This window comes from Lithobates pipiens, unplaced genomic scaffold (assembly GCF_037356315.1).
Source record: "Lithobates pipiens isolate NorthernLeopardFrog02 unplaced genomic scaffold, aLitPip1_a1.2 Scaffold_13, whole genome shotgun sequence".
Lineage (NCBI taxonomy): Eukaryota > Metazoa > Chordata > Amphibia > Anura > Ranidae > Lithobates > Lithobates pipiens.
Window position 1 is genome coordinate 248,396,722 of NW_027507718.1, and position 23,088 is coordinate 248,419,809.

Below are 23,088 nucleotides of genomic sequence, written 5' to 3' on the forward strand. Positions count from 1 at the left end.
GTAGCTTTAGGTGTACACTGTGCAGGTGGCACAATACACCAACTGTAATTGCTACAGCTGCCTGTGGTATAGGACCAGCAGAACACCAGCAATTGGGGTAGCTTTAGGTGTACACTGTGCAGGTGGCACAATACACAGACTGTAATTGCAACAGCTTCAAATGAAATTCAAACACACTGTCTCTTCGTTTATCTCTCTCTCCACCGATGCAACACACTACACAAGGCCACCAAGCAGGCCACTTTATACAGTGTGGGGCATGTACTAGACCCCCTGAGCCATAATTGGCCAAAAGCCACCCTGGCTTTGGCCAATTACAGCTCGCTGTACAGACGGCGCTGTGATTGGCAAAGAATGTGGGTCACAGTGCATGCTTGGCCAATCATCAGCCAGCAATGCACTGCAATGCCGCAGTGAATTATGGGCCGTGACGCGCCACGCGAATTTGGTGTGAACGGCCCATAATGTTCATAATTCGCCCAAGGGTCGAACAGTCGATGTTCGAGACGAACGTGGGTTTGACTCGAACACAAAGCTCATCCCTAATGGCCACATCCCTTTTCAAAATTTATAAGGATAAAATGGCAAAAACTGCCCCATTTACTAATGGTGTTCATATAGTATATATATATATATTGGCTCAGCAGAACCACATTTTCATAAGCAATGAACAACCTGGCAGTAAGTATTTGTGAAGAGTGACTAACCTCTTAAAGCCATTATAGCCGCAGTTGTGTCCAGTCTGCCCCCTTCACACATAGAGCACACCCACCATCACCATTAACATTGATCCACTAGAAAGACTGCCATTATTCCGGACGAAGTGCAGTCCAGGATCCATTTATGTGTTTATATAGAAGTCTGCCCTCAAGTTGTTCTACTGTGTTAAATTGGGAATCCCATATTCCTTCATCCCCATCCAAGTTTTTTCCCCTCATTAAAACAACAAAAACAAGCCCATGGTCTGGTTACTGTGTGGAATTTGTAAAATGCATGTTGCCTGGCTGTGCAGGAAAAGGGGAACCCAAAATCCAGCAACCCTCTAAGGGGCAGCGCTAAATGTTTATTAAGAAAGGGTTAATTAGCATGTAAGTCAAGGTGTAGAAGCACCCCAAATAAAAGTTCTGGAATCAGAATATTTCGATTTTTAAACCTTTATTAGCTCAGATTTTAGAAGCAGGTTTGCAATCTCTATGTCCAGAGGATTACCTCAACACTATGACCATTACATACATGGCATGCTGAAATACAGTATGTTTCTGAGTTCTGTTGGCTACCTAAAGACCCATTCACACCATTGTTTTTATATGCCCTACAACACAGGATCACAGTGTGCTGAAAGTACATGAAAACACTATTTTCTGTTATAATCTATGAAGCTGCTCATATCAATGTGCTGTCAGAGGGCAGTTCATTATATTCTGACAAAACCTGCTTTCTGCATCTTTTCTGAATTTTTGGTAAAAATGCACATTGCATTATAGTCAATAGCAACAAATGGAAAACACACTTAAAATGCACGAAAAACACAATAAGCATTGCAATAAGAGCATTTTTTTTTAACGTCACATGGTACATTTCCCAGTAAGAAAAAGCATTCAAAACCTGCGTAACCTGCATTTTGCATTGCATTACATTTTAAGCAAAAAATAGCTCTAAAAACACTTTTGATTTAAATGCATGTGCACTTTCCAATGTAATGGTGTGAACGGGGCCTAAAGCGCCTGTTCCTTGTAAGCTGTGCAGAACACAATCGAATCAAAATCAATCAGATCAGTGACAGCCAGTTTTTGGGTAACCTCAAAATGCGTTATGACAAACCCCTCATTTATGAGCATACTTCTCAAGTCATTTTCATTAAGCTTTACCATATGAAACTTCTCTCCCCCAACAATAAGGAATGTGCTATTTAAAGATCCATAAAGTATCAAGCGCCCACCAGGTTTCAGAAGCTTTGAGAATCTCTTGAAGTTTCTCACATAATCTTCAAGGTCTTTGCTGATGCAGTCCAGAGTAGACCAAAACACCAGGCAGTCAGCTTGTGGTAGCTTGATTGGGTCTGTAAGATTTTCTTTGTTGAGATTGAATTTTACAACATGTGTAATTGCCTCCCTGAGTTTAATTTCTTTGTGCTCATGTCCGACCCTGGAAGGCAAAACAAAATCCTACATCACATACAACAGTCAACTAATATTCTGTGAGGCATTGATTATATTAGGTCTGAGCAGTTGAATACTTCTAATATTAATGGGCTGTAGATGGCTATGTATAGTTTTAATGCATAAGACTAAGGATAAGCCGAACACCCCCCGGTTCAGTTCACACCAGAGCCTGCGAACAGACCTAAACTTTGTGTGAACTTTAGAACCTTATTAAAGTCTATGGAACTCGAACATTCAAAATCAAAAGTGGTAATTTTAAAGGCTAATATGCAAGTTATTGTCATAAAAAGTGTTTGGGGACCTGGGTCCTGCCCCAGGAGACATGTATCAATGCAAAAAAAAGTTTTAAAAACGGCCGTTTTTTTGGGAGCAGTGATTGTAATAATGCTTAAAGTGAAACAATAAAAGTTTAATATTCCTTTACATTTCGTACCTGGGGGGTGTGTATAGTATGCCTGTAAAGGGGCACATGTTTCCCGTGCTTATAACTGTCCCTGCACAAAGTGTGATTTCTGCAGGAAAAAAAGTCATTTAAAATCTCTCGCGTCTATAATGAATTGTCGACTCCCTGTAATACAGAGAACAGTCATTGAAAGTCATTGATTTAAAAAAAAAAGCGTGGGGTTCCCCCAAATTCAATTACCAGGCCCTTCAGGTCTGGTATGGCTATTAAGGGGAACCCCGCGTCAAATTTAAAAAAAATGATGTGGGGTTCCCCCCAAATAACCATACCAGACCTGAAGGTATGGATTTTAAGGGGAACTCCATGGCAAATTAAAAAAAAAATGGTGTGGAGTTCCCCCTAAAAATCCATACCAGACCCTTTATCGGAGCACGCAACCTGGCAGGCTGCAGGGTTCCGTTACATCAGAGGGGGGCGGGGTCACCCGCATGTCATTGGGGAAGTCGGGCTTTCCCCTTGCATCAGAGGGGGGTGGGTCAGGTGACGGTTGCCCCCAGCCCTCCTCTGATAAGACATGTCAGGCTGCCGGGATTCCCGCAGTGTCTACGGTGGAGACAGAGGATGGATGTGCTGTGCTGGAGGGAGAGATCACCCATCGCTGGATCAGACCAGCCATCGCTGGACCCCGGAGAGATGATAATCCGTCGCTGGATAGCAAGAGTGGATTACCACCGCTGGAATCTTTTTTTAAATTCTTTTATTTTTAATGGACTTTTGCAACGGTGTGTGTGTCTTTTTAAACAATTTTTTACACTTTCTTTGTGAAATAGTAGGGGTACTCGTGTACCCCCTTACCATTTCAAACAGGGGGGGCCGGGATCTGGGGGTCCCCTTGTTAAAGGGGGCTTCCAGATTCTGATAAGCCCCCTGCCCACAGACCCCCACAACCACCAGCCAGGGTTGTGGGGATGAGGCCCTTATCCTCATCAACATGGGGACAAGGTGCTTTGGGGGGGACCCCAAAGCATCCTCCCAATGTTAAGGGCATGTTCCCTGGTACGGTTCAGGATGTGAGGCGAGAGAGGATCTCTCGCCTCCCTCTTTTCCTGCGGGCTGCCAGGTTGTGTGCTTGGATAAAGGGTCTGGTATGGATTTTTAGGGGGAACTCCACGCCATTTTTTTTTTATTTGGCATGGAGTTCCCCTTAAAATCCTTCAAACCCTTCAGGTCTGTTATGGATATTTGGGGGGAACCCCACTTTTTTCTTTTTAATTTTACGTGGGGTTAATATCCATACCAGACCTGAAGTGCCTGGTAATTGAATTTGGGGGAACCCCACGCTTTTATTTTTTTTTATCAATGACTTTCAATGACTGTTCTCTGTATTACGGGGAACAATTCGTTATAGGTGCGAGTGATTTTAAATTACTTTTTTTCCTGCAGAAATGACACTTTGTGCAGGGACAGTTCTAAGCATGGGAAATATGCACCCCTTTACAGGCATACTATACACATCCCCCAGGTACAAAATTTAAAGGAATATTACACTTTTATTGTTTCACTTTAAGCATTATTAAAATCACTGCTCCCGAAAAAATGTCTGTTTTTAAAACTTTATTTGGATTGATACATGTCTCCTGGGGCAGGACCCAGGTCCCCAAACACTTTTTATGACGATAACTTGCATATAAGCCTTTGAAATTAGTACTTTAGATTTCTCCCATAGACTTGTACAGGATGTTCCGCGGCTTTTCGAATTTGCTGCGAACACCCCAAATTGTTCGCTGTTCGGTGAACAGGCGAACAGGCAATGTTCGAGTCGAACATGAGTTTGACTCGAGCTCGAAGCTCATCCCTACATAAGACTAGGGGAAGGAAGAATTGAAATACTAATATTGTGAGCATTTGGATTTTTTTATTTATTTTTTTTAAACTAGAACCTCTCCTCTTCCTCTCCCCCTCCTCCTATTCTATCTTCTCTTTTCCTCTCCTCCATTCCTCTACCCTTCACCTCTACTCACCTACTGTCTCCTCTGCTTCTCTCCTTTCCCCTTTTCCCCTCTTTTCTCCTCTGCTGTCTTTTTCTTCACTCCCCTGCATATTGCGTGTAGTGCACATGGGTACCAAGGGGTTGGAGCCCACTGTGGACTCACTGCACACATTAGGAGTGTGTTCTGTACTGGGTAGCACCACTTACAGGGCATAGAACAAGGAGTAATATGCGGAGGATGGGCTTTTTAAATGTTTTTTCCCATAGGCAGTTAGAGTATATCACACAGATAATTAACCACTTCCCGCCCAAGGTATGTCCAGAGATGTCCTTAACTTTGAGCGGGTATATCTGAAAGACGCCTGCAGCTACAGACATCATTCAGATATCTTCTTTTTTCAGCCGGCGATTCCCTAGGCCTACACCATAAGAATGATCATATCGGCTGTTCCCGGGCACGATGTTATGATATCACGCCCGGCCTCTGCATCAAACGAATGGCACCGCCTCGTCTGGGAATTATTTCTTATTTTATTTTGGGCTTCCCAGCCTAGAGGTGAGATGTGGGGTCTTATTGACCCCAGATCTCACTGTAAAGAGGACTGATCATGCCATATTCCTATTACAAGGGATGTTTACATTCCTTGTAATAGGAATAAAAGTGATCAAAATGTTTTTTTTTTTTAAAGTGTCAAAATAAAAAAAAGTAAAATTTAAAGCGCCCCTGTCCCTGTGTGCTCGCACGCAGAAGTAAACACAAACGTAAGTCCCGCCCACATATGAAAACGGTGTTCAAACAAACCAGGCATGTGAGGTATCACCACGAACGTTAGAGTGAGAGAAGTAATTCTAGTCCTAGACCTCCTCTATAACTCAAAACATGTAACCAGTAAAAAAAATTAAAGCATCGCCTATGGGGATTTTTAAGTACCGAAGTTTGGCGCCATTCTACGAGCGCTTGCAATTTTGAAGCATAACATGTTTACTCTGCGTAACTTCTTTCACAGTATGCAAAACAATTGGGCTAACTTTAATGTTTTGTTTTTTTTAAGCATGAAACTGTCTTTTTTCCAAAAAAAAGTGTTCGAAAAATTGCTGTGCAAATACTGTGTGACATAAAAAGTTTAAACGACCGCCATTGTATTCTCTAGTGTCTTTGCTAAAAAAAAAACATGTATATGTTTGGGGGTTCTGTGTAATGTTCTAGAAAAAAAAATATGAATTTTACATGTAGGAGAGAAATATCAGAAGTGGCCTGGATGGAAAGTGGTTAAAAATAGGTGCTCTATCTCATGCCAAACTCTGAAATTCCTCAGATGATTGTGAATAAAACCAAAACAATAATCTTATGCAGAATATTTCATAATGAACATTGAAGTGTAATTCAATAATAAAAACAAACACACTGTGAAAAAAGAAATAAAAAGAAAATACGTCTTTCAAACAGAAAATGTGTCCATACATAAGTTCAAAAGGACCCCTTTGAAAAGGGGATTAATTGGTCTCCTTTCCTAGTTGAAGCCTGTTACAGGGGAAACACGTTGGGTGGAGCCATACTTGTGACGTTATCCCTCATGAGCAGGGTGGTGCTGACCGCTGCTGTGTTTGTTTTTTTCATGCTGACATTAAGCTGCCTAAATGTAAGTGTATACTTTTTTTAATAAATGGTTTTATAAACGTAATACACTACGAGGCTCTCCTCCTTCTCTTCATTAATTAGGAGTAACTGTTACTGGATCTCTGAGCATTGGCTGTTTGTCAGAAACCATGAATCAGACTGAGACAGAAGTACAGTTAAATCACACTTGTTTAATAATAATAAAAAAGGTAAACATAGTCCAAACATAGCCAGAGTTCACGAACCGGAATGGATAGTCAGACAAGCCAAAATGTCAGGGAGCCAGAGATGAGCGTAGTAGAACAGCAAGCAGGATCTGGAGCCAGAAGGAATGTCAGCCAAGCAATTCTTTAACAGAAACATAGGAGAGCGTCTCTAGAGATATGACCAAGGCGAAGGCAGAGATCATCTGGGCTGGACTGCTTAAAGTGGTTGTAGACCCTTACAGACCACTTTGACCTACAGGTAAGCCTAGATTAAGGCTTACCTGTAGGTCCAATAAATATCTCCTAAACCTACACGGTTTAGGAGATATTTAGCAAAAGACAGGCACCACTGTCTATGCGCATTAACACGACAGCTGAGCGGCCAGCTTTGAGAAGGAAGCGCTGAGCCCAGCCCTGACAGTATCCCCTCCTCAATGACCCCTCCCCCTCGGAGGACCACCAGGCTTGAGGGCAAAGTGTCTATCGAAATAACAGAGGAGGACATGTACATTCGAGGATGAGACCCAAGAGCGTTCCTCCGGACCATACCCTTTCCAATGCACCAGGTACTGTATGCGTCCACGGAACCTACGGGAGTTACCAATGGACTGTACTTCATACTTCTCATGGTTCACAACCTGTACATGGCGAGGACGAGGCACCGAGGTGGTAAAGCGGTTGCAGACCAAAGGTTTTAATAAGGAGACATGAAATATATTCGAGATACGCATATTAGAAGGTCTAATGCGTAAGTCACTGGGTTAATCCTGCAAAGAATACGGAAAGGCCTGACCCTGTCCCCAACCTGGTAGGAAGGTGCAGGCAGACGTCTACGGTCAGCATGGAGTCTGTACCTATCATTAGCATGTCGCAAAGCCTCCTGGACTTGTGCCCAAGTGGAACGAAGACCACAGAGATGCTCCTCTAAGGCATGAATACTCTGGGGAACAAACGAGTCAGGCAACATGGAACCATAGTTCGTCATAAACGGGGACAATCGGGAAGCAGAATTCAAGGCACTATTGTGAGCAAACCCACCCATGGTAAGAGGTCTGACCAGCTGTTATAATGGTCAGAAATATAGCAACATAGGAATTGCTCCAAGGACTGATTGGCTCATTCTGCGGCCCCATTAGACTGCGGTTTATACGCAGAGGAGAAAGCAAGCTGAATTTCCAACTGTGCACAAAAAGCTCGCCTGAACCGGGACACAAACTGACTACCCCTGTCCGAGACAATCACCTTGTGTAGCCCATGTAAGAGAAAGATCTCCCGAGCAAAAATGGAAGCCAGTTCCTTAGAAGTGGGCAACTTCTTATATGGAAAACAATTGGACATTTTCGAGAACAGGTCAACCACCATAAGGATAACTGTGTTGCCCTGGGAGCTGGGTAACTCCAAAATTAAATCCATAGACAGGTGGGTCCAGGGCCTCTCTCCATTGGGTATGGGTTGTAGGAAGCCCACTGGAAGGTGTCGTGGAGTCTTACTCTGAACACACACGGAACAGGCAGGTGAAGGTGGTTACATCAACACATGGCCTAGGCCACCAGAATTGTTGGGAAATGGCCCAAAATAGTTGATTCTTCCCAGGGTGGCCAGCAGCCTGGAAAGTCTGGAGCACAGCAGTATGGAAACTATCTGAGACTGGTGAGGAATCACAGGAACCAGAACCGACTCCATCTTGGAAGTGGAGGAAAATTGGCTTGACAAAGAGTCCTCCCTTACATTCTTAGTACCGGGTAAGAATGAGACAATGTAATTGAAACTAGACAAGAACAGAGCCCATCGTGCCCTTCTGGGGGAGTGGCGTTTAGCCTCAGACAAGAATGTGAGATTCTTATGGTCGGTAAGAATGAGAACCGGAACAGGTCTAAAATGATCGCTAACAGCTCTCTGTTACCAATCTCGTAATTGCACTCCGCAGGTGACAATTTCTTGGAAAAGTAGCCACAAGGATGCATAGCGCTCTCAGAGGTAGAATGTTGAGACAGAAGGGTGCCAACTCCAGTCGTAGAAGCATCAACCTCAAGAATAAAAGGTAATAGAGGATCAGGATGTGCCAACACAGGAGTAGAAACAAAGGCAGCCTTGAGACTCTCAAAGGCCTTAATGGACTCCGGAGACCAATTCTGTGGGTTACCGCCCTTTCTGGTAATATCAGTCAGGGGCTTGACCAGAGACGAGACATTACGAATAAACTTCCGATAATAGTTGGCAAAGCCAAGAAAACGCTGTAGAGGACGTAAACCCAAGGGGTCAGGGCCACTGTAGGACTGATGAAACTTTCTCTGGGTCCATTGAAAAACTAGCAGTGGAAAAGCTCAGAGATTTTACCTGTTCACCATGGAATTTGATGAGGAAATAACTTGGAATTGGATTATCTCATGGTGAAGAGCCACTACAGCCATGGACAACAGAACATGAGCCTCAATGGCAAGTGGAGTGTCACGCAGCTGCAGGGGAATCGAGTGCTTCGATACAAAGGCAGCATCAATAAACAGGCCTGCAGCCCCAGAGTTGATTAGAGCCTGTATCTTGACGGACAACTCAGCCCAAGAAAGGGTAACCAAAACAATGGGCTTATCCTTCTGGATAACTGGGGACAAAACAACGCCCCTAGGGTCTGTCCATGACAGTACCCTAAGGTTCGGGCATTCCCTGGACGGGTAGGACAGGACTTCAAAAAGTGACCTGCCTGTCCACAATAAAGGCACAATCTCTCCCTCCTCCTAAGGGTTCTCTCATCCGCAGATAGATGCATGAAGCCTGGGTGCATTGGTTCATCTTCATAGACCAACTCAGTACCAGGAGGCATGGAAGGTGAAGGAGGCAAGGATGGGACTGCAAAGTTCGGAGACAAATGTACAGGAGGCTTCCGCAAGTGTTCCTTAAAAGGAAGTCTTTCTCTGACTCTGGAGTCAATGAGGATGGCAAACGTGATCAACTTCTCCAGCTCAGTGGGTATATCTCAGGCTTCTATCTCATTCTTGATGGTATCCAAGAGACCATGAGAAAAAGCAGCCACAAGGGCCTCATTGTTCTAAGCAACCTCTGCTGCCAGTGTATGGAATTCAATAGCGTAATCGGCAACAGTTCTCGTACTCTGTTTGATGGACATGAGGCACTTGGCAGCAGAAGCGGAGCATGCGGGAACATCAAATACCCTTTTAAAAGAAGCCACTAATGCTGGGTACCTCAAGACAACAGGTTTTTGCATCTCCCATAGAGGGTTTGCCCAGGCCAGGGCTCTCTCAGAAAGCAAAGATATCACGAAACCTACTTTGCTTCTGTCCGTGGGAAATGCCTGGGGCAGCATGCCAAAGTATATCTCAACTTGGTTAAGAAACCCTCTGCATTGGACTGAATCGCCCCCAAATTGCTGGGAAAGCGGAGCGTACCCAGACATACCTCTTATAGAGGAATACTGCCTGCACAGAGACTGGAGCAGCAGCAGGGGCGGCCTGCAACACAGGTTGTACCGGAGCAGCCACAGTGGGAGATTGCAGGTGAGCCGTGCGACTCAGGAGCATTTGTAACGCCATGGCAAACTGATCCATGTGGTGATCCTGCTCATCCAATCGGGAAAAAATATTACCAACAAGTGGATTGACTTCATCTTCTAAATTCATGGCCTTTGCCTACAGTCAGAAACCATGAATCAGACTGAGACAAAGGTATAGTTAAATCACACTTGTTTAACCACTTACTGGGCACTTAAACCCCCCTCCTGCCCAGACCAATTTTTAGCTTTCAGCGCTGTCACACTTTGAATGACAATTGCGCGGTCATGCTACACTGTACACAAATGAAATTTTTTTCACACAAATTGAGCTTTCTTTTGGTGGTATTTAATCACTGCTTGGGTTTTTATTTTTTGCTAAGCAAACAAAAAAAACAGAAAAACAAAACAAAAACAGTTTCATAGTTTGTTATAAATTTTTTTTGCAAATGGTTAATTTTTCTCCTTCACTGCTATTTGCTGATGGGGCTGCACTGATGGGCACTAATGGGCTGCACTGAAGGGCACTAATGGGCACTGATAGGTACAGATAATGCGACACTAATAGGCACTGATAAGACGGCACTGATGGGCACTGATAAGACGGCACGGATGGGCCCTAATGGGTGGCACTCATGGACGCCCTCCCGGCAAATTAGGTCCACGCTGTAGCCGTCTTTTGGCTTTAGCATGGACGGGTAGAGGTTAATAATAATAATAAAAAGGTAAACAGAGTAAACATAGTCAGAGTTCAGGAACCGGAACAGATACTCAGACAAGCCAAAACATCAAGCAGCCAGAGATAAGTGTAGTAGAACAGCAAGCAGGATCTGGAGCCAGAAGGAATGTCAGTCAAGTAAGTCTTTAACAGGAACACAGAAGAGCGTCTCTATGCACTTAAGGACTGAGCCTCTTTCTGAGATTTGTTGTTCACAAGTTAAAAACTTTTTTTTGCTAGAATTTTACTTAGAACCCCGAACATTATACATTTATTTTTTCTAACACCCTAGAGAATATTACACTGTATTTGCGCAGCGGTCTTACAAGCGCACTTTTTTTTATAAATACACTTTTTTTTAATAAAAATAATAAAGACAACAGTAAAGTTAGCCCAATTTTTTTTTATACTGTGAAAGATAATGTTACGCTTAGTAAATTGATACGCAACATGTCACGCTTCAAAATTGCGCCCGCTCGTGGAATGGCGACAACCTTTTGCCCTTAAAAATCTCCATAGGCGATGTTTAAAAAATTCTACAGGTTGCATGTTTTGAGTTACAGGGGAGGTTTTGAATTATTGCTCTCGCTCTACCGATCGGCAATACCTCACACGTGTGGTTTGAAAACAGTTTTCATATACGAGCGCTATTCACGTATGCGTTTGCTTCTGCACGTGAGCTCGGCGTTTAAAAAATGTTTTTTTCTTATTTATTTTACCTTTTATTTTTTAGTTTTACGCTAATTGTGTAAAATTGTGTCACTTTTATTCCTATTACAAGGAATGAAAATATCCCCTGTAATAGAAAAAAAGCATGGCAGGACCTCTTAAATATGAGATCTGGGGTCAAAAAGATCTCAAATCTCATATTTACACTAAAATTCTATAAAAAAAAATAAACAAAATGTCATTTGAAAAAAAAAAAAAAAATGGCCCTTTAACCACTTTCAGACCGGACCATTTTTCTGGCTTAAGACCAGACCACTTTTTTGCAATTCAGCACTACGTCGTTTTAACTGACAATTGCGCGGTCGTGCGATGTGGCTCCCAAACAAAATTGGTGTCCTTCTTTTCCCACAAATAGAGCTTTCTTTTGGTGGTATTTGATCACCCCTGTGTTTTTTATTTTTTGCGCTATAAACAAAAGTAGAGCGACAATTTTGAAAAAAAAACGCATTATTTTTTACTTTTTGTTATAATAAATATCCCCCAAAAATATATAAAAAAACATTTTTTCCCTCAGTTTAGGCTGATACGTATTCTTCTACATATTTTTGGTAAAAAATTGCAATAAGCGATTATTGATTGGTTTGCACAAAAGTTATAACGTTTACAAAATAGGGGATAGTTTTATGGCATTTTTATTAATATTTTTTTTTTTTATTAGTAATGGCGGCGATCAGCGATTTTTTTTGTGACTGCGACATAATGGCGGACACATTGGACATTTTTGACACATATTTGGGACCATTGTAATTTATACAGCAATCACTGCTATACAAATGCACTGATTCCTGTGTAAATGATACTGGCAGTGAAGGGGTTAACCAGTGGGTGGCAGTGTAGGGGTTAAGTGTTTCTAGGGGGGCTGGGCTGGGCTTTGTTTTAGTGAACACTGATCTCTGCTCCAATCACATGGAGCAGAGATCAGCGTCACTTGTTGCTAGACAGAATGGGGAGATGCTGTTTACAACGGCATCTCCTCGTTCAGCCGCCCCGTGAGACGATCGCGGGCGGCGCGCTCGCGAGGGAGGGGGCGGCATTTAAAACTGGACGTACCTGTAAGCCAGTATGCTTGCCCGTGTCATTCTGCCGACGTACATCTGGGTGCGCCGGTCGGGAAGTGGTTAAGAGCTATGGGCGGCCATGACGTTTTGAAAAAAAAATGGTATGGAGAAGAGTGGGGACCATCTTCCCCTCACTCATCTCCATACCCAGGAAGGACAAGCAACTGATCGCCTCCGCCGCTACTGACAGGGGCCCCTCTCCCGCCGCGAGATCACTTTTATCGGTGGTGCAGAAACCCCTATTATCGGAAACCAGTCTGACCTCCCATACCAGGGTTATGGCAACTAGCTGCTGTCATAACAAAGATATCCCTCTTCAAATTTAGGATCGTATACTGGCTGCGGCAGTCCAGAAGTGGCTAGAGATGTGACCAAGACGAAGGCAGAGATCATCTGGGCTGGACGGTTTAAGTAGGCAGGACTGATGAGCAGGATATCATCAACAGGTGAGTCACTGTGGAGAGAAAAGAGCTGGCAATTAGCCGACAGCTGAGCGGTCAGTTTTGAGACGGAAGGGCTGAGCCCAGCCCTGACACTGTCATGGAGTTACTATCTTGAATAACGGTGAATCAAACCTCTTCCCCAGCCTGGCCGCTGAGTGCTTTGGAATTTAAACAAGCAAATGTGATCTCTATTATCTGAGATCTACTATCTCTGGTAAGTGGCACGTGTATGCGGTGAGGGGATTTGTCTGAGCAGGATTTCTGGGTCCTCGGAAGACCCAGACACCATTTGAGGGCAGTGGCGTACTAAGTGTGGGGCGGGGGGTGCGGGCTGCCCCGGGTACCACACCCTGGGGGGAGGGTGCCAGGCCAGCGTCCTCCCCCTCCGAATGAAGAGACAGCGCCGCGGGTTAGACTGACCACACAGAGAGCTGCGGGGGGCATTGCAGGGGGAGGTGCGAGCAGCACCCGAGTGGAGTGACATCTGCCGGCAGTGATCCGGGACCCGGCGCAATAATCCCCTTCTCTGTGGTTGCGTCGCGCCGTTCTGATCAGTCTCGGGCAGCGGCTGTCACTCACAGCCGAGCAGAGTGAAGCCGCCTCCCCCTCCTCTTGTATGTCTACACAGTGCTGTGCATGGAGGAGGAGGAGGGGGAGGCGGCTTCACTCTGCTCGGCTGTGAGTGACATGTGAATGAAGCCGCCTCCCCCTCCTCCTCCTCCTCCATGCACAGCACTGTGTAGACATACAAGAGGAGGGGGAGGCGGCTTCACTCTGCTCGGCTGTGAGTGACAGCCGCTGCCCGAGACTGATCAGAAAGGCGCGACGCAACCACAGAGAAGGGGATTATTGCGCCGGGTCCCGGATCACTGCCGACAGGTGTCACTGGCTCTGTGTCCTCCCGGTACAGGTCAGTGCTGGTCATACAGAGAGAGACCAAGGAGGGGGAGGGGGGGGTGAAGAGATTCTCTGCAGCTCTTATTATGTAACCGCAAGATGCAGCTGAGGAGGACTACAAGTCAAAACATACCGGGCTGTGTGGGCTTACAGTTCTCCTCTGCTGAGCATAGCAGCTTTGTATGCTTGGACTTGTAGTCCTCCATAGTGCAGCCTTGCATGCTGGGACTTGTAGGCCTCCTCTGTAGTACAGTGCAGCCTTGCATGCTGGGACTTGTAGTCCTCTGTAATGCAGTGCAGCCTTGCTTGCTGGGACTTGTAGTCCTCTTCTGTAGCGCAGTGCAGCTCTGCATGCAGGGACTTGTAGTCCTCTTCTGTAGTGCAGTGCAGCCTTACATGCTGGGAGGTGTGGTCCTCCTCAGTAGTACAGTGCATGCTGGGACTTGTAGTCCTCCTCTGTAATGCAGTGCAGCCTTGCATACTGGGACTTGTAGTCCCCTTCTATAGTGCAGTGCAGCCTTGCATGCTGGGAACTGTGGCCCTCTATAGTGCAGAGTAGCCTTGCATGCTGGGACCTGTGGTCCTCCTCTGTAATCCAGTGGAGGCCTTGCATGCTGGGACACGTAGTCATCTATAGTGCAGTGCAGCCTTGCATGCTGGGACCTGTGGTCCTCTATAGTGCAGAGTAGCCTTGCATGCTGGGACTTGTGGTCCTCCTTGGTAATGCAGTGCAGCCTTGCATGCTGGGACTTGTAGTCCTCTATAGTGCAGTGCTGCCTTGCATGCTGGGATTTGTGGCCCTCCTCTGTAGTACAATGCGTGCTGGGACTTGTAGCCCTCCTCTGTAATGCATTGCAGCCTTGCATGCTGGGATATGTAGTCCTCTTATTTGGTGGGGTCTACACTGAAGATGGGGGGTCTGTACGGTAGGGAGGGGGGTCTGTACTGTAGGGGGTCTGTGTAACATGCAGGGGGTCCAGAGCTGTGAGGGGCTGTGTAATGTAAAGGGATGCAGAGGTGCAGGGTTCTGTGTAATGTAAAGGGGTCCAGAGGTGCAGTTGTGGAGAGGGGGGGTACAAAGTAGTGACAAAACGATATTGAAGGATGCAGAGGTATGCAGGGGGCAAAGTGAGGTGTTTTTACATTTTAAGGTGGGGAGGGGGGGGGGGGGGGGGTGCCAGGCATAGGATCCGCCCCGGGTGCCAAATGCTCTAGGTACGCCCCTGTTTGAGGGTATTCGTGACATTTGTACTTAGTGTTCATATGCAATACAGTGCCTACAAGTAGTATTCAACCCCCTGCAGATTTAACAGGTTTACACATTCGGAATTAACTTGGCATTGTGACATTTGGACTGTAGATCAGCCTGGAAGTGTGAAATGCACTGCAGCAAAAAAGAATGTTATTTCTTTGTTTAATTTTTTTTTAAATAGTGAAAAGTTTATTCAGAGGGTCAATACTATTCAACCCCTCAATTCAACAGAATTCTGTTTGGTTCCCCTAAAGTATTAAGAAGTAGTTCAGGCACAAAGAACAATGAGCTTCACATGTTTGGATTAATTATCTGTTTTTCCAGCCTTTTCTGACTATTTAAGACCCTCCCCAAACTTGTGAACAGCACTCATACATGGTCAACATGGGAAAGACAAAGGAGCATTCCAAGGCCATCAGAGACAAGATCGTGGAGGGTCACAAGGCTGGCAAGGGGTACAAAACCCTTTCCAAGGAGTTGGGCCTACCTGTCTCCACTGTTGGGAGCATCATCCGGAAGTGGAAGGCTTATGGAACTACTGTTAGCCTTCCACGGGCTGGACAGCCTTTGAAAGTTTCCTCCCGTGCCGAGGCCAGGCTTGTCCGAAGGGTCAAGGCTAACCCAAGGACAACAAGGAAGGAGCTCCGGGAAGATCTCATGGCAGTGGGGACATTGGTTTCAGTCAATACCATAAGTAACGTACTCCACCGCAATGGTCTCCGTTCCAGACGAGCCCGTAAGGTACCTTTACTTTCAAAGCGTCATGTCAAGGCTCGTCTACAGTTTGCTCATGATCACTTGGAGGACTCTGAGACAGACTGGTTCAAGGTTCTCTGGTCTGATGAGACCAAGATCGAGATCTTTGGTGCCAACCACACACGTGACGTTTGGAGACTGGATGGCACTGCATACGACCCAAAGAATATCATCCCTACAGTCAAGCATGGTGGTGGCAGCATCATGCTGTGGGGCTGCTTCTCAGCCAAGGGGCCTGGCTATCTGGTCCGCATCCATGGGAAGATGGATAGCATGGCCTACCTGGAGATTTTGGCCAAGAACCTCCGCTCCTCCATCAAGGACCTTAAGATGGGTCGTCATTTCATCTTCCAACAAGACAACGACCCAAAGCACACAGCCAAGAAAACCAAGGCCTGGTTCAAGAGGGAAAAAATCAAGGTGTTGCAGTGGCCTAGTCAGTCTCCTGACCTTAACCCAATTGAAAACTTGTGGAAGGAGCTCAAGATTAAAGTCCACATGAGACACCCAAAGAACCTAGATAACTTGGAGAAGATCTGCATGGAGGAGTGGGCCAAGATAACTCCAGAGACCTGTGCCGGCCTGATCAGGTCTTATAAAAGACGATTATTAGCTGTAATTGCAAACAAGGGTTATTCCACAAAATATTAAACCTAGGGGTTGAATAATAATTGACCCACACTTTTATGTTTAAAATTTATTAAAATTTAACTGAGCAACATAACTTTTTGGTTTGTAAGATTTATGCATCTGTTAACCTCCCTGGCGGTATGATTCAGTCTGGAATAAGGTGCTGAAAGCGGTACAATTATTTTGCATGGAAATCTGGCTTTTATTTTGTAGTCCTGTAATTCTTAGGAATAACGCTCTGAAATCTCTTCAAACCAGAGTCTAGCGGACATCCCGGGTATGATAAAGTTTATAATATAATAAAGAATAATAAAAATTATTCAATAATGTAATCAAATCCAAAAAAAACTGAAAAAGGGACATGTTTTGGTTGCTATGGACAATCTCCAAATTCCAAGCAGTAAAAAACAGTATTTATAATATAAAAGTGCATGCAGGGCATTGCACAACCCACTAGGGACAAAGGGGGTGTGTATTTTTTACTACAGCACTGTAATCTGTAAGATTACAGTGCTGTGTGTGTTTTGTGTGTTTTTACTTTTTTGAATTTGCCGCCGTTCTCCGCTCCCGTGCGTCGTAACGTCGCAGGGAACGGAGCTCGGCGGCATTCGGCACTGTGAATTGAGCGCAGGACGGCTCGATCACACAGCGCGGCGGACATCGCTGGATCCAGGGGACAAGGTAAGTAACGATCCCTGTGTCCTCCCCTGCATCGAGCGGTGCAAACCCGAGTCTGGCTCGGGGTTACCGCTATTGTAATGAAAATCCCAACCCGAGCCAGACTCGGGATTACCGCTAAGGAGGTTAATAAATCCTGCTCTTGTTTAAAGTTTGAAGGCTCTAACTTATTTGCATCTTATCAAACCTGCTAAATCTGCAGGGGGTTGAATACTACTTGTAGTCACTGTATATTTTCTTGGCTGAACGTGTCTACAATCTCTTAATTAGGTGGCTTTACCTCTCAAACATTGGTGGTTCATACAGATCCTAGGCGACTTTTTGAGTCCAGCTTTCCAATGTCTGAGCATATTGTCTTTTCATGCAGATATCATATCTCATGTCTGGCTTTTGTCTTTACGTTATACCAGCAAGGTGTAGTGTCAATAATGGTCTCCCCCTAGCTTGAACACATCCAACGTATGTTTTAAAAGATGTTTTAAGTCACCCCACGGATAATGAAGCCCTGAAGAAGCAGCCTGTGCTGTGAAACATGTTGGCGTTTTCATTGTGACACGTGTTACATTATGTTCGATACACGTATATTTGCTTTTATATATGTGGGCTTATAGTTGCCCTTACCTTTTGATATGACATATTGTATGTATTATTAAAAAAAAGTTATACCTTGTAAAGAAATATATACTGTATGTATCTGTTTGATATATTCTAAATACCTGTGGGAAAAAACATTTAAAAAGCCCATCTTCCACAGTTTAATCTTTGTTCTTATACTATTTATTGGGCTGGTGTTCCCTATGGTTTGAGCCCTTTGGTTTTACAGGCCCTCACCCTTTACCTTAACTATTTCACTTACAGGGCACCCTGATTCAACAGGCAGAGAGGCAGTGGTGTGCCAGTTACTGTAATGCTCTCTGTGTTCTACCACCAGGCACTAGAAAAGCCTCTATACAGAGCTCAATCAGCTGCTAGCAGATGGAGGCAGGTGCAGACAGCTCTGTGCCCCTGTTCTCACCTCATCTCCTCTCTTCCTCCTGAAAATATTAAAATACAAATACTGTAGCTGCTGTTTTTTAATATTAGGGCTCTAAAGGTTTTTCCGATGGAGTTCCACTGAAACTGTCTTGTGTACACACAATCACACCAAATTTCGATTGATCGTCAAGAACGCAGTGACGTACAGCACGTATGAGGGGACTAGAAAAAGGAAGTTCAATAGCCAGTAGCCAATAGCCTCCATCTTGTACTTGCTTCAGAGCCTACCTTGTTTTTGGTCCGTCGGAACAGCATACAGACGAGCAATTTTCCCGATATGAATTGGTTCCGTCGGAAATATTTAAAACATGTCCTATTTCTAGGTCCGTCAGAATTTTTGGCATAAAAAGTCAGATGGGGCATGCAAACGATCGGAATATATGATGAAAAGCTTCCGCCTGACTTTTTCTGTCTGACATTCCTCTCGTGTGTACACGGCATATCAAGCTGAAGTGGCTAAGAAAAAAACAAATATTTTGTCTGAACCCCATCTCTCAATAATACTGGCTCATCACACCATACTTCACCTATTTCCTTCCATCTCTGTAGCAAGTGTTGAGCAGTGCGACCAATCAAATGCTCCGGTTCGGCTGTCCGTCCATTTTTTCACTTCTACAATGCAGTGGTCAGAAGGCTTGAGAAGGATGATATCTCTGAAATATTCCAGTGCCACAAAGAGATGTTGAATGAAGGGACCAATGGTGACATCAATCAAAACATCTCCTTTAAACTCACCTGCAGAAAAAGATTCAAAACTACTTTCAAGGAGAACTGTCATACGCTCTCTATACACATGTATTTGAATTCAGAACACTACTATGTTCCACCTACACATGCTAAATTGCTAGCTAACATGACACACTATCCTGCCTACAGTAATTGTACATAAATATTGTTCACACACATCCTATTACATAATATAAACCTAAACTAACACATGTTCTGAAAATAATGCATCACTATCAATATAAGCAATGAAAGGAAGTGGAATATACAGTATTTAAAGGGTCAGTTCAGTAAAACAAATGATAGTTATTTAGTTATTGGTCAATGCTGGAGAGTTACATCACCTGCAAGTTTCTTCCGTCTCTTCGGGATTCTGTTGATGAGATCTCTATGCTGAAGTCCTAGGTGTGTACATCTGGTGTGCCCATTATTAGGGGCTCACTGTCCCTGCAAGTAGTCCTGCGTCTGCACACCTGTTATGCATGTTATGAGGCGTTACCACCATTCCTGCATCGAGTACATGTGTGGATATACCTGCTGTGTCCATTATGAGGGGTTCCCACTATCCCTTCTAAACCCATTACAACCACTTTAACCTTGATTAAGGCTTACCTGTAGGTGCAAGAAATATCTCCCAAAACTAAAAGGTTTAGGAGATATTTGCAGGAATAGAGCTGTAGACATGGGGTGCAGGCGCACTGAACATGACGTTTCTAACAGCGATTATGGCGTTAGTGGCGGCACCAGCACGCATGCGTGGTAGTGACGTCATCGCGGCTCCGGCCAGTCACAGCTCTGGAGCCGCGATACCCAGAAGTCACTCCGAGTTAGATGGCGGTGTCGGAGGAGGCGAACGACCGCCGATGCGGGAGCTTCGATCTCAGGTAAGTAATTCATAATGAGCTAGTATGCTATGCATACTAGCTCATTATGCCTTTGCCTTGCAGGATTTTTTTTAAGAGGCTTTACTTCCTCTTTAAAGTGTCATTAGTTTTATAATATGGAGAATGTAAATAACACATACAGGCGGATGGGGGCAGCTAAAACTTCCATTGGCACATAACCAGGCTGGGAATTATGTCAGAGAGATCTAATTGTTGGAGTATTCATCACAGATAAGAAGCCAGGGATTGAGTCAGACAACCAGGCTCCACCTATAGCTGGGTTGATTGGCCTTTTAATACATTTGGGTATATGAAGTCTCATTAATCTTCAGTCTCCTTATACTCCAACCAGGGCCGTCTTTAATACTAATTGGACCCTGGGCAAAAAATTTCTTGCGGGCCCCCCCCATGCAATTTTGCTCTTCACATGCTCTGAGACATACAATAAATAGCAGCTAGACTTAAAATCAGTTTACTGTATCAGATCAGGCAGCAATTGTGATTTGTTGCCAGTGGTTACAGCATATCATTACTGCTTACTGACTGGTTGCTAGAGGTTACAGCACACATTACGGCTCACTGATTAGTTGCTAGAGGTTACAGCAAATGATTTCTGCATATTAATTGGTTGCTAGATATTACTGTACAGTATTACTGCTCACTGATTGGTTGCTAGAGGTTACAGCACATCATCTCCTCACTGCAGGGAGGCATGATCTACATATGAATGCTGCCTTTATTTACATATCAATACCACCGGCCGCAGCTATTTACTTATGAATGCCAGTTATTTACATGTAAACACAGGGTCTGCAGGTGATTCATCTGTACACAACAATAAGGCAGAGCTGGGCAGCATTAGTACCACACTTCACACTGAGATATCGGGACACAGCACAGGGCTAAAACTTCAAAGATCAAGGGAATTTAAACTGGGATAGCTGGCAAGTATGAGGCAGCTGCTTTGTTCCCACAACAATGACAGGGCCCAGGGCAGCTGCCCCTTTTGCCCTGCCTTAAAGACGGCCCTGACTCCAACAACAAGATAAAATATCAATAGGTTTTCCTAAAGAGTGAATCAGCAGCAATTCTGCTTAGTCTTTTCCTGATTTTTCTAAATAAGATTCATTCATCCTCTGTTTCTATCATTTCTTCACTTGCACAAGATCCTTTGGCAAATCAATAGTTCATGCTTCATTTCTCATAATATATACTTCCTGTACAAATAACTTATTATTCAAAGTAAGCTTTACCTACCTGAGGAAAATGTATCGTAAAATTTCTTTATAGGATACTTCAAACACTCAAAGTTAAAGGCCATTTCTGGTTTACTAGACCCATACGAGTCTAGGAAACTCCGGGAGTGGAAGCCATGTATGTGGTAGAACTTATGAGGGGCTGGATCCATCTTGTAATATTGTTATCTCCACTACAGCAATCTTCCAGTGTGTCTTCTATCTTCTGATGTGTGATAAATATAGCTTTTTAAATAATATGATTTCATTAGAATGTCACCAAATATTAGTGCATTATGACTCAAGTCATCATGCTTTGTTTTCAGAGATTCAAGTGACTGCATCACCTGCTGTTCAACTAGAAAAATAATTTCAAGTATATGAAAAAGCCAAAGTTCTTTTCTCTGTAGCCAAAATGTCTTGTTTTGCTTTAGATTGAGTAAGGGTTAGAAATTCTATATTGACGCCCACATACATTACACTCTGAAAATATGATCTCTATACTATCTCCTTCATTTTTACAAATAACTATTCAGTGCACGATCCTACCTAATTTATATACATCCAGGTAAAGCTAGTGTATAGCTGTCAACATTTGAAAAAAATATTCCAGAAACACCTTTTTTTTTTGGTGTGCGTCTAGCAATCCATTGTAAACTGGGAATGCTTTATTTAGTGGTGGGACATTCATTTAAAATGTCTATGGTTCTACAAGAGGCATATACATAACCTATTGAACAAATTTATTTTAAATAACTGCTTATATAGAAAGATTCATCATAATAAGGACAGATACAGCTAAGAGGGCATTGCCCATTAGTAAAAATAGGATTTGTATAACAGCTTACCTGTAAGATCCTTCTTGGTAGTACATCACGGGACACAGAGCACCACAGTAAAAACTGTATGGGTTATACGCCACCTTCAGGTGATGGACACTGGTATAATTACAGACAGGAAGTTCCCCTCCCTATATAACCCCTCTCACACAGGGAGTACCTCCGTTTAAAAAAAAAAGTAATATACACATATCCCTCTGTGTCCCGTGATGTACTTCCAAGAAAAGGATTTTACAGGTAAGCTGTTATAAAAATCCTATTTTCTTTTTCATACATCACTGGACACAGAGCACCACAGTAATAACTCTATGGGATGCCCCAAAGCAATGCCATCTGAGGGGAGGCAGACACAAAAAAGCAATGCAGCCCACCGTCAGACATGAGGACCTATACTGCTGCCTGCAGAACACTGCCTGAAGGCGGCATCCTCTTGCTGACCTACATCCACCTGGTAGAAGGTCGGAATTTTAACTGGAAGCAACGGCTCAGATACAAAAAACGGATGTTTTGTTTGTATTACCAGAAGGCCCCAGAAGAGGACAAGCAGCGTCAAAATCGACTATAGCTAGGTGTATCCGTCAGGTCATTATACAGGCTTATGATTTAAAAGAGAAAATTACGCCTTTTCTTCCTAGAGCACACTCCACTGCCCCGTACACACGATAGGATGTTCTGACGAAAAATGTTTGATAGGAGCTTGTTGTCGGAAATTCGGACCATGGACCAGACATAGAGGCTAGTATGGGATGTTAAACACTAGGTATGTTACCCTCTAGTAGCTGAAAAAATAAGAACAGGCAGACAACATCTACTTATAGAAAAAGAAGTCCATAGGAATGTCTTCTTTTTAACTTACCATTCCCGTTGCAGGGTACTAACTGGAATACTCACAGTGACCCAATCTTCACACATCACGGCGGGTTGGAGTCATGCCAGACCTTCAAGAACGGGGTCCCCTTTGAGTGTATGGTCCACTACCTTGGACCTGTATAGCACCCTGCCAGAGAAAACCTGTGGTATGAGAATGTGACCAAGGCACTGGATCCCAGGGACCAGCTCTCTCTTCTTCTGTACCGAGGCTCAGGTACCATCTACTTTAGCCTTTAATTCTGGCTCTCTGAATGGATCCGATTGTGCAGCTCCTTGGCCCTGACAGGCCCTTCTAGGGAGCTTCTTAGCACAACTTTAACCGTGACCAACACCTTAGACACTGGTGAAAAAACTGAGGTACTCCCTGTGTGGGAGGGGTTATATAGGGAGGGGGACTTCCTGTCTATAATTATGCTAGTGTCCATCACCTGAAGGTGGCGTATAACCCATACAGTTA

At 44.1% G+C, this 23,088-nt stretch overlaps 1 protein-coding gene across 1 annotated transcript; it reads right to left on the bottom strand.

Moving 5' to 3' along the window:
* Positions 1-1,715: 1,715 nt before the first annotated feature.
* LOC143976094 (nicotinamide N-methyltransferase-like) lies at positions 1,716-21,095 on the bottom strand. The gene is made up of 3 exons (XM_077478562.1): positions 20,945-21,095; positions 18,605-18,812; positions 1,716-2,145 (listed from the first exon to the last, which is right to left on the bottom strand). Exons 1-3 carry the CDS (start codon positions 21,093-21,095, stop codon positions 1,716-1,718), a joined length of 789 nt encoding a protein of 262 aa, XP_077334688.1.
* Positions 21,096-23,088: the final 1,993 nt, after the last annotated feature.

Coding starts and splice junctions, on each gene's coding strand:
- LOC143976094 (XM_077478562.1), bottom strand. CDS start 21,095: ATGGATCCAGCCCCTCATAAGTTCTACCACATACATGGCTTCCACTCC. Junction 18,813..20,944: donor TTACGATACATTTTCCTCAG/GTAGGTAAAGCT, acceptor CTTTTTCTGCAG/GTGAGTTTAAAGGAGATGTT. Junction 2,146..18,604: donor ACAGAGATGGAAGGAAATAG/GTGAAGTATGGT, acceptor TTTGCCTTCCAG/GGTCGGACATGAGCACAAAG.